Below are 12,174 nucleotides of genomic sequence, written 5' to 3'. Positions count from 1 at the left end.
CCTTTACACAAACCAAACCTATGGATATTAATAGAAAAAAGAAACAAAATATTTTGTAGTATATTTTAATTTCCTAGAGGACTTGATATATTTTTAGATTTAATGTGTCTATTATACTATCATTATTTATGTTCTTCATTATACTGGTTTTATTTTTAATTTCTTTTGACTTATGTTGGTTTTCTGTTCTTTTTTTCTGTAATACAGGGGCCCTTCATATTAGCTTTATTTTTAGAAGGATTGCATAAAAGTGGTTTTGCATGCCCTTTTTATGTAACTTTTTTGCAAGCATGCTTTTAAGGCCAATAATTCCTTCTTACTACTTCTGCATTGATTGTAAAATATGCATATTAAATGCTAAGAGTAATGCTGTAGCTGCAACTTGAGTAAACTTCCATTTAGTTAATCTTTTATTTTAATTAGTTTATAAAAATCCTTAATGAAACATTGGACTTGTGTGCACCAAAATACGATTTTGAAAATTTGAATTAGGTACACCTTTTTCTTGCCTTCTTGTTTGTGGTTACATGTGTGATTACCTATTTAAAACATTTTACAATATGTCACCTGTTATAGCTATTTTCTCATCTTTCAGCAAGAGAAAAAGATACAAAGGTAAAATGGACTTTGTGTTATATACAGTAGTGAGAAATTCCTTGTGTAATGTAGACAAATCACAAACTGATCATTATAGCAAACATTTAATAAAATTAATTGTTTCTAGGTTCCATGGTTCCTTTCTCCATGCGGATTTTACATGCTGAACTTCCTCAGTACCTAGGTAATCCTCAGGAATCACTTGACAGACTGCACAGTATGAAGATAATCTGTGCCAAGGTAACAGCTTCTCTATGCACTAACATTTCTTAATGTTTAAGGAGTATATTCTATTGTCCTTATAAAGAACATTAAGTTTCAACTATTACATTTTTGTATTCCATTTGATACAAATAAAGAACTCGCTAATAGAAGTTAAATGCCTCTTCCATTTTAGGATAAATCCTTTTCTCCTCTGTGGTAACTCTGACTAAAATGAGTAAACCAGTGGATAACGTACTTCTCTTGCTTTCGTGCTTTTGCCAGACAAGACATGGACAATATGCAGATGTGTTTAAGGGCAACTAGGAGAATTTTCTTCCCTCATTCAGCTACGTCCAGATAGCTCAAAGCACAGTTGTTAATGATCTTTCTCCTTCAAAAATAGTCTTGATCCTTCAGAAATAGTCGGTATAGCTGGTTTTGGAAACAACAGACATTTGGGAATATAAATACAACTTGTTGAGTTTGTTTTGGGATATTTTTGTTTGTTTGTTTTGTCAAGTGCTATAATACAAAATTATGGCCTAAATTATAACATGGAAGATTTGTCGGTGGTGAAATTGGAGTGATGGTCTTGTAAGCATGGAACTTATCTACTAAACCCAACATCCTGACTGTTAAGCATTCATCCTTAAATGTTTTTTACATAAATTTTTCCCAAGTAGTCTTAATGCAACAGTAGCTGTGACTGTTACAATGTGGCATACTCTAGAAGAAATGCAGTGTTACTGTTTTATGTGTGACATTTGAAAGTTCAAAACTGTATATAAGATAAATACATGTGATAATTTTTATTTTCAGTATTCCTTGGATTTTTCCTGTATTTATTCCTGAAAATAACTTGAATAACAGAAGTGAAGGGATTTGGTAATTGTTAATTGTGTAGCTGTAATGGCCTTATGTATATAAAATCAGGTTGCTTCTAGCACAGTAGTGGCTAGGATAACCAAATGTTTACAGTGAAAAAAACAGTTCTTTGTATTATGAGGAGAAAAAGGTGAAAGGCTTAAGTAGTAAGAGATGAATGTGGCATTTGTTATAGAATTGGAAATAATTGATCTGGAAAAAGTTGAGAGATATATCTAATTTGACCAAGAAGTGCTATTTTTTGGCACTTCACAAATGCTGCTACCTGTTCATGACCATGTCATCTAATAATATTACTGGCAGGCTGTTTTCTCTAGCCTTTTCCTTCATAAACAGTCCTCCTCAATTTGAAGTCATTTTTTTCTTCTATGAAGTGCCATACTCTGTTGCAGGATTTCACAGTGCTTCTACTGACATTTGCCTGCCTTGGTCTGCAGCAGATCAGCTGTTTCATATATTGGTTTTATGCAATCTGGTATTAAGTGCTGCATGTCTCCCCTTAGTCATGAAGGTGCCACTAGATTCCAAAAATTTAACTGTTTTCTGACTTCCTTTATCTTGTAACAGAGAGAAAAAATTGTATGAATGTGAATGATGAAGTGACTGCTGAGCAGTGTGTTCCATCAGCCATCTGGCTAACTTTATTGAAATGGCCATATCTCAGTTACAGTGTGATCAGCCATGATTCTCCACAGATTAAAGATTATCAGTCAATAGAGGAATGAAAGAAAAGGAAATTACCACCACCCCCCACCTTGCCGCCTTCTTTACAAGACATTTAAGTCATCTACAACCTTGAGGTGCTTCTTTTCCTTGAAGTGCATATCCTTAGAGCATACCCATTATATCAAGGAAGCTTTTAAACAATAATACAAGATTTTGTTTGAACATGAACTAGACTGATTTTTTTTTTTAAATAAGGGAAACTGGATGTGCTGGAGAAGATGAAATGGAAATAAAGGAGATTTACAAATTAATATATACCTATTTCCCTGCATGCTAAGTTCTTGAACAGGTCTGTTTACTAATTTTCTCACTCCATCAGCTGCTGGTGGCCTAGTTCCGTTACAGATTCTGTGTGAATCCTTGTGCCTTTGGGGAAAGCTTCTTTGAGGCTGGCTGTATGTCTTCCACTAGCTCTTCTGAGGTGTCCCCTGTTCTCTCTATGTACTTGCTTCTGGTTCATGGATTGCCATCGCTTTCTCTCTGCCTTCCTATGTTTGAGTTTGCAGAGTTTGTCCCAGGTTAGTCTGTTCAGTTGCAGTCAGAAAAAAAGAACGCTCTCCCTTTGCTTCTGACAGCTTCCACTAGAGACAGGATATAGTAGCCAGGACAAGCCATTGTCTGTGCTGATGGATGCTCCTTTTTAAAGTACAGTACACAGAAAACTACAAACCTTACATCTCAAGGGAATATTTCTGATCAGTTATTCTAGACACCTCACTGCAGATTACTTAATTTGTTTGCATTTAATTAAATACCTTGTCTTTTGGAGCAATTCAAAGACAACTGTAGAAACAAGAGTGTGAAAAAGGACAGCTTGTAAACATAAATATGTTCTTAAAAGACAGCTGTAAATTGGTGATAATTTAACCATTTGAAGTCAGCATTGGCTGAAAAAACCCCATTTTTTAGATAGATGTTTTGATTTTTTTATAGAACACAGTCTAATAATCTCAATCTCATGTGGAGTGTTCAAGAGTAAGGTTCATAATACTTATGAAAACCTATGGCATAGCCAAGAAAGTAATGTAAAGCATGTACAGTCATTAGTCTTAATATTTGTATAAGACACTTGGGAACCATTTCAGTTATAACAGAATTAATTGGGGAGCTTTCAACCAAAGCCTTCTAGTGTTTTACTTCCCTATTTTAAAAAGCGGAAAAATAATCTTTGGTCATCCGTATTTACAGAAGGGCGTACGAATAGTCATTATGTAAATGAGATGATCTTGGAGTCATAGAAGCTAGAAGAGAAAAAAGACCTATTAGCTCACCTAGTCTGTCTCTCTGCAACACAAGGTTGTTTTCTAGTTTTTAATGAGCCAGCCTACGGAGCTGAGGCCACATCCCCTGGGAGGCTATTCCAGGCTAATGCTAATGCATTCTTATCATAAGAAAATTTGTCTTTCTGTTTTGTTTCTCTTCCTCAATGTAATTATGCTTTTTTTCCTATCTGATACTTCCTTTTAACTTGCTAAATTCCATTTTGCTTTTTGTTGTACGCATTCTACAGACACTTGTTAAGTTTGGATTAGCCATTCAACTTAAAGATCTAACCATGTTTACTTTGTCACTATTTTGGTAACCTGATCTCTTCAGCCGCCTTCTACTTAACATATTTCTGGTACCTGAAGCAGGCTTGGAGGTTGCGTGCAAAACCATCATTTTCATTTTCCCTGGATAGGAGAATGTTTTTACCTTTTTCAGCATTCCTGAAAATTTGTAATCAAGACCTGGTTGCATATTTTACATCTCTGTCTATACATTCAACATTTCAGAAAGAAATATCTGTAGCACCAAATGAGTCTTATAGTTTGTGGGAGGAATCCAGTGAAATTGTTACTGTCTCTGTGTTATTGCTGGGCTTCGCAATGTGAATTGCCTCAATGAGTTGTTGCCCTTATAATTCTGCCTTCAGATACATGGTCTCTAAACAGCCAAGCAGTAAGAATAACAGTAGTAATTTAAATCACGGAAGGGTTTGTTCTTTTTAAGTATTCATTTAAAAACATAGGCATGATCACTTTAGTGCTCATAATGCTGAGGACATGCTAATAAATGCTTACCCGGAGACCAAAATATGAAAAGAACAACAGTCAGGTTTAATCTAAACTCCTCCCTTGTTTGTGCCGAAGATTCCTAGCTGATTGAGGGAGAGCTCCTGGAAATGCACACATCTTATAGTGCAGTGTATTTCACTTCTTAACCCTAATCCTTCAAGTGTCAGAGCTGTACTGGGCAAGATCTTCTACCAGGTGGATGGAGCAGTGGCAAGTAGGTTAACAGTCTTGCTTCCTAAAAAAGCCTCTGCAGAACTTTTCAAGATTAACTTTGTGACAGTTGTCCAATCAGCCACTCCCTCTGTAGTTCCACCACTCTCCTTCATGAGTAGTTATGTTCTTCCCTGGCCCTTCCATACACACTCTTCGTATCTCCTGGTCTTCTGGTTTTACTTCCAAATTGATTAAATTTTCAGTCTCTTAGCTACTAATTGTTTTTGGGATTTATTTTCATTCAACTTCCAGTTCTGGCTCACTACTAAAGTCACATAAGTATTCTGTTTCTCATACATTACTTCAGTCTAGGGAGTATTTGCTTAACCCCTTGTTTGATGAATTTGTAGAAATGATCCTGCACCAGTCTGAGTACTAAAAAGCCACAATTCCAGAAGCACCAAAAAACATTGTTTTGAGTAAGAAGTTAATGCTGGTGAAAAGTTGTGGAAGAAGAAATAAAGTATTAAGAAGAGATACCTAATGATAGAAAACTAGGAATGCAATTGGTGGTGTGCATAGGTTAGTGTTACAGTATACGGGTGATTGATAGGGAATGAAACCGAAGAACTCAGTGAAGTAATACTAGCCAGTGAAACTATTGAGTGTGCATTTATAAATATTAAAAACAAGAAGCAGCATAGGTCATATGTAAAACTAAATGTTTAAAGTAAATGGTAGAAGCTTTCAATTATATTTCTCTTTATAATAGGAACAAGCATGTTTAGAGCTATCCCATATGATATTGCTAGAATAAATAGTTTACCATCTGTAGAAAAGGGGGATGAGGGGATTTGCTAAAATTTAAGATGTCAACTAACCCAGATAGCTTACACTGAGGAACTACCAGAATCATTAATGTTATCATTAAACAGTTCATGGAAAACTAGGAAAATGCCCAAATACTGAAAAACTGCATGTGATGTTCCTGTCCTTAAGAAGGGCAAAAGGAAATAAACCTGGGGAATAAAACAATTAGCCTCAAATCAGCACCGAGTTCTGTTTTAATTACGTTGAGCTTGAGGTGACAGCTAGATATCCCCAAGTAACGTCACAGAATGGTTAATATAATACTCTAATTGTATGCTAATATTTAATTCTTTCTTTTTTGATGATGTTAGCACGTTTTCAGAGAAACCCATTGTCTTTTTAAACAAGACAGCATACCTCATTGATGAAGGTACCTTGTTACGTTTAGACCATTTCAAGAGTAAGAACTTCAAGCCTTATTGAGAATGAGGAGTGATCACTAGACTTTTTCCAGAGGAAGAGAAAGATGATGGCTGCACAGAAAATAGATGATAAAGTGGTTTTGGTTTGTGGAAGAGAAGAATAGGGTTTTTTTCTCTTGACAAGGTGCCTCATTATACACTAGGCATTTAACACTGAAATGTGGTGCTTTGGTTTCTAAGTGATTTCTGAGTGGCTACACTGCTTTTGAAAGTGGGACTGAGATTCAGTCTTGCAGGCATGCTGCTGCGATCTCATAAATTGCCACCTATCAACTAAGCTGCAGTATCTACTGGTGTACGTTTATAGCCTCTCAAAATCTGAGGTAAGGCAACTTAGCCTAGCCCTCTGTGAACGAGGTTAACACTAAATCATATTACTTGTATTCGTCATGGGCTAACAATTCTTACCAGGGAAAATTGCCCTGGCTCAGCTGGCATGTGGTAACTGCTGTCATTTCATCGTATGTCTTTCCTTGCTCTTAAGTTCCTTGTAGCTACATTTATGGTACCTAACTTCAAGCTTTCACTCTAGTCTGTGAAGAGCTTGGTATCTTGGAGGGCAATTCCTAATGTCTACAATAGGTGGCATGAACTGGCTTCCTGGAGGTACCGATTGCTCTTCATTGGCTGTAGAAGGTACCAACAACATGCTGTCTGAAACCAGATTAATTCTACCTGTCTTTGCTTTGGAGGATTTCCTGTGTTGTTTTTAAGTGTTTGCTTACAAAGCACTGAGCACAACTGGAATGCTTTGCTGGTGCAGGAAAAAACAATTACTTCTTACACTGGCAAAAGTTGAGAGCTCTGTGTTTGGAAATGAACTCAGTCCCCAGAAGAGACAGTCCCTTGTATTTCCCTAATTGGATAACCACAGCAACTGATTAAAGAGCAAGTGGCCTTAATGTTTTTGGGGTTTTTTTTTAAGGAAATCTCGAGCATTGTTCTATAACCAAAGTTATGAATCTGTAACAGGAAAAATGGGGTGGTTGTGGCAATCAGAATACAAATTTGGATAAACTGTAATGGGATTAGAAAACGGCAAATTTACTTGCATTTCAAATGGAACCTTGCATACATATTTTAAAAGTACTTGAGACACAAGCTTCAATAAGTATGCACCTTCATTCTTCATTCCTCCAATAAAGCAACGTTAATTCATTCAACAATTTACATGATGTGAAATCTATAATAAATAAAAATAAGGGATAAACCCCAAACTTTGAGAAGGAAAATACAAGAAGAGTACCTCATTAAGGACAAAAGGCTAAAACCAGAGCCCATACTTAGGGTGGGGGAGTCAGGAGGCAGTGGCTTTCTGTGGAAAATCAGTTTGACTTTCTTTGTGGTCATTAACATTCATTCTCTGGTGAAGCATATTTCATGTATTGCCTAACAAAATATGTATGTCCCTAGAGTGTGCTGACATTTAATGTTCTGTAAGTATCATAAACCTGAACTCTAACATCCTTCTACTGTAGAATGGCTTTCTTTGTGCAATTTATCTAGATATGGTAATAATCAGTAATTTTGAACTGTACCTAAGTGAAGCATTCCTGAATGAATTGGTTTACATATAGTCTGTCAATTATAGATAATCTTCATTAAATATATAGTGCTGTTTAAACTCATGTTGGTTACTTTATAAAATTTACTACAGATATTAGAAAATTTGGAACAAGGCTTAGCTGAAGATGGAAGTATGACTAACATTACACAGGAGAACAGACAAGGTAGGTATTCTTCAAACATTTTTTTCACAGGCAGTGTGTTTTTATCACTTGCCTAAGTATGCCAGAGTTTTCACAAGACTGCCCCAGAGTTGGTAAAACAGTAGTTTTGTAATCTCATAGCCTACTTAGCTTCTGAAATGATACAGCTTGTACTTTTATTTGCTGGAATTAATTTCACAGTTTTGCCCTTGATCAAACTGATGCACTAAATCAAATTTTTTTTCCTGCTTAGAAGAAACAAAGCACATGGCTGCTATCCTTTAGTGATTAATACATAAATGTATTGCTGTTGCAGCTAAATGGATGTTTCATCTTAAGCCTTGGCTGACTGGCTCCTCTTGGTCCTCATGTCTGAAATCCACTGAATTTTTTTAGATCAAACTGCCATTATACAAGGGCTACACTGGCCTAGGATGCTGCTACATAGATGGCTGAGTCTAACTGTAGCTGCATGGCACTTAAACTCCTGAAATACCTGAGTCTCTTTTTAGAATAAGATTCAGATAATACTAATCTACATTGTCATTTTAATGGTTTCATATGCAATTATTTTTTTCCTATTCCTTCTTAGTTGTTTAACTGCAATGGTATAGGATAAAGAAGGCTCATCAGGAAAAATTAGTTGTCCAAACATTTTTTTAACAAAATTTATACTAATGTGGTCACCTGAGTACACTTAAGAATTGGACAAGAGATTTTCCTCATTTTTATGGATCACACGAACCACTCATGGTGCCTAGCAAGTTAAAAACTTCATAAAAAACAAAACCAAAAACCTTTCAGCTTCAGCTAACAGTCTAAGGAGTCTTACCAGCTTCCTTCTAGGATAACATTCACCTAGAGCTTGTGGGAAGTAAAAGTCTTCCTCTGAGATAGGAAGAGGCAGAGTAGAGTTGTTAGCATAATTTTAAAATATTATAAATAATTCCCTAAAAGAGTGTCTATATGGAAGGGTGCAGACCTGTCTGAACTCTTCTGCCTGGTCTTCAAATTCACTGGATGTAAAACAGCTTTAATATGTTACTGTACTTGACTTAGGGCATATCTAGATGGTGCATTAAAAAAGTGAACACACATGTGAACAGCATATGTCATAAAGGTATTTGCAAATATAGTTAAATGAATACATTTACTACTTTTCTCAAATGGATTAGGGAAGAGAGAAATAACCTGATACTGAAGATTTATCCACAGTGTTCCAGGAGTTTCTGTTGTTCTCTCCTTGTATCCACTATTCTTATTGTCTCTGTTCTCCTTCTTAGTTTTCCCTGTTGTCTCCTTTCTACTGTCAATTTTGTCCTCCTTATCTCCACATTCTTTTCCTTTTTTCCCCTTTAAAACCAAGCCAGTGATCCCTCTAAGGTACAAGGACTTCTTTCTAGCTGTGTCATAATCCTGTGTCCTGCAGCACTCATGAGTTTCTGCCTCCTTGCTTTTCCACTCTGCTGCTGCTTTAGAGCTGAGATGAGCTCAGGAGGAGGCATAGTTGGAAAGGCAGCAGCCAGTAGTTACCAAGGGACAAGGTTGCTGAAAACTTGGGGAGATCTTCGTATGTCTACTGTGCAGCTGCCTGTAGGTTTAAAAGTGCCAGAAAGCCCATGGGACCTTTGCAGAGTACTGACTGCGGTTGTCTCTGGAGGTCAGCCAGGTCTGCTCCCTGTCTGTTTCTTTGCTGCATTTGGAGTTCCAGGAGGCTGATAATGGGTTTGGTTTTTTTTCATGTGAAACTAGCTGAAGCAAACCTTACTAACTTTATATGAAGACAGCCTTAATTCATTACGGGGATTATGCTTAGCCTGTAATTTCCTTATTGCTGGTGTAAGAAGGTGCCACACCAGTCGAGTTACCATGTACATCTCTTCTAGTCTGGAACAGAGCACCTCATTTTGCCAGTTTTTCAACAGGCAGAGATTTAGCATTGCACCACTTGCTGGGTAACACATTCTGTAAGATGCCAATTTTGCAACTTTGCAGTGTACAGAGCTCCTATTGAAATGATGGCAGTGTGGAGTACAGAGTCCTTGATAAATAAGTTAAAACAAATGCTTAGAGTGGAAGCATGTCTGCATGGACCTTCAGAGTGGGTTTCAGGCATTTCAGTAAGGCTGTTGGGTTTTCAGTTTTGTTTACTGCTTTGCAGGTTTTCTTTAACCCCTTTCTGCCAGTGCTAAGAAGCCTTATCCTACAGGGCTATGAAATTTCCAGACCGAGTTCCTGTTCAGTTTATATCACAGACTGAAAACATCTGGTCTGTCTGCTTTGCAGTCCTTTCTCAGAATCGTAGCTGGTGCTATTCAATTGTTAGGAAACTTAGATGTCTCCACTGCAGGAATCAACATCTAATTTGTTGTCACCCGAGTCCTAAAAATCTGAATGTAGTTACCAAACTAGGAGGATATGCCAAAAGGAGAGATTAACAAGTAAAATAATAAAGAGTAGTTTTTAATTTTACAGATGCCCGCAAGAAAAGAAAAATTGAGAAGTATCATAAAATACTTGCTCATGTTTTATAGCATGCTCTCCATTAATGTAGAGCTTATGTGGTCAAGGGGGAATTTCTAAAACAAAAGCTAGGAGTAATGAATGATTTTAGGGTACAGTGGATGAAATACTGGGTTCAGTCTTGGGGCCCATATTATGCCTCTCTTTTGACAAAGATAATTAGGCAATATCCATAGGTTGGTTTTTTGTTTTGTTGTTAGAGAGGATTGAAGGAGTTTTCTGTTTTATGAAGGGGAGTAGACATTTCACCAAGCTCTCTTATTTGTAATGGCATTTATGTGTGCTGAAAGAATTATCTATGTGACCTGCCATGCTTTCATCAGAGACTACACTACTGATACAAATGAGTGGTCTCAGTTACCACAATCTCATTGAAATAGCCTCTTCTCCCTTTCCTCCCCCCCTTTCAAATCATTACAGTGACCTTGACAGCTGAGATACATTTATTTTCCAAATGTACTAAATTAATACTCCTAATGTTTATTTTTGAGGATTAGAGGACTATTTCTAGCATTGATCTATGGTACTGTAACACAAGAGAAAATAAGGATCTGTGTGAACATCTCTTACATCAGGAGTCTGTCGGCAAAGCAGGAGAGAGAAATCTGCTGCTGCAGCTTTTAATGCCTGCAAGCTCCAGGAGCATGGGGAAAGCAGACAGGCTTGGCAGATTTTTTCCAGCACATCTCTAAGCCAGAGGCAAGCACGAACAGTCCCAGACTCAGACAGTTCTGACCCTGTATGTTTTGGTTCTGAAATGACATTTTAGCTGTGTTTGATTTTTTTTTAATTTATCACATTTAATGTTGTAGATTACATGTTTTTAAACTGATGCTCATTATCACTTGAATCTTTTTATGCACCTTTTGTTCTGATATTGGAAAATGTGTGGCCTCTTTTGGTGTTTAATATTTGGCCTGAGCTCAGAGCTGAGCGACTGTCTATTGCTCTGTATTGTTGCATTGTGTATGGTACCCAGAGCTGCTTGAGCAATTCCCTCAGAGAGGTGCAGAATTTTCTGTCTGATGGTGCAGCATGGCTGAGAATTAAAAATTCTAGGCTTAAACCCAGCGGTGTTAACGAGGGGGATCTTTCAAAATCATAATACACAGGACCAATAATTGATGGCAAGAAAGAACCTCTAATTTATTTGTGCAAATTCACAAGCTGCTCTTATTTTGCAGCCTCTGTTCAGCTGTGGAGGTCACGTCTGGGCCGGGTGATGTACTCCATGGCAAACTGTCTGCTAATGATGAAGGTACGTGGGTGGCAGCAACTGCAGAGGTACCGTATTTTCCAGAATAGAATGTCAGAGAAAGTGAAAGAGAATTTCTGGTGCATAGATAAGGGAAGACCACCTGACTGTAAATGAAGGTTTTGCTTAGTGAAGAATTAATTAGACTTAATAATGTCTTATTTAATAGATAACTATTTGCAGTAATGTTCTCTGGGAACATATCTGCACTTATTTCTTCTCAAATCATCCTAGAGAACATGCAATAACAATACAGAATTTGCATTTTTAAATTGAATTTTTTTAAACACTTAACTAAATGCTGTAATTAAAAGCAATTATGTGCTCCGTCTTTTTCAAACTGTGCACTAGGAATGTTGCTCTGTTTGTGAGGATTAATAATACTGTAGCCTTTGTATATGATGAAGATCCAGAATGTCTAAATACATCCTCCCTTGTCAGCCTATCTCTACTGTAAGATAGCTTCTTTCAAGTTTAAATCCTCACTATTGGGTAGGGGTGGAAGAGAAGGGAATAAAAGCAAGCGTAACTAGCTTCCCCTGTTAGTTTCTTTTCCTTTGATTCCTCCTTACATTTTTTAACCAATCCTGCTCCAGTTGGTGCAACATTCTTAGCTTCTCCTTGTATTCAGGAAGCAGAAATAAAACTTCTGCCATTCGCTGTTCATGTCATTGTCAGGAAAACAGGGATATCGCCATTCTTGCAGCAAACTGCTGTTATCCTGAGCTTAACTGTACTTCACAAATCAACTAGCAGCAACAGCCTCTGAGCAG

The 12,174-nt window shown here is 37.0% G+C and overlaps 1 protein-coding gene across 2 annotated transcripts in view; it reads left to right on the top strand.

Moving 5' to 3' along the window:
* The window catches only part of TRAPPC12 (trafficking protein particle complex 12), a 54,222-nt gene that overhangs the window by 27,117 nt on the left and 14,931 nt on the right, over window positions 1-12,174 (top strand). For both annotated transcript variants that reach the window (XM_026844829.1, XM_026844827.1), the window contains exons 5-7: window positions 725-837; window positions 7,572-7,644; window positions 11,331-11,404. In XM_026844829.1, coding sequence (XP_026700630.1) covers window positions 725-837; window positions 7,572-7,644; window positions 11,331-11,404 — 260 coding nt within the window. The remainder of the gene's footprint in view (window positions 1-724; window positions 838-7,571; window positions 7,645-11,330; window positions 11,405-12,174) is intronic.

This window comes from Athene cunicularia (genome assembly GCF_003259725.1).
Source record: "Athene cunicularia isolate RWA chromosome 3 unlocalized genomic scaffold, athCun1 chr3_part1, whole genome shotgun sequence".
NCBI classification, from domain to species: domain Eukaryota; kingdom Metazoa; phylum Chordata; class Aves; order Strigiformes; family Strigidae; genus Athene; species Athene cunicularia.
This window is presented reverse-complemented; position numbering and strand designations above follow the sequence as displayed.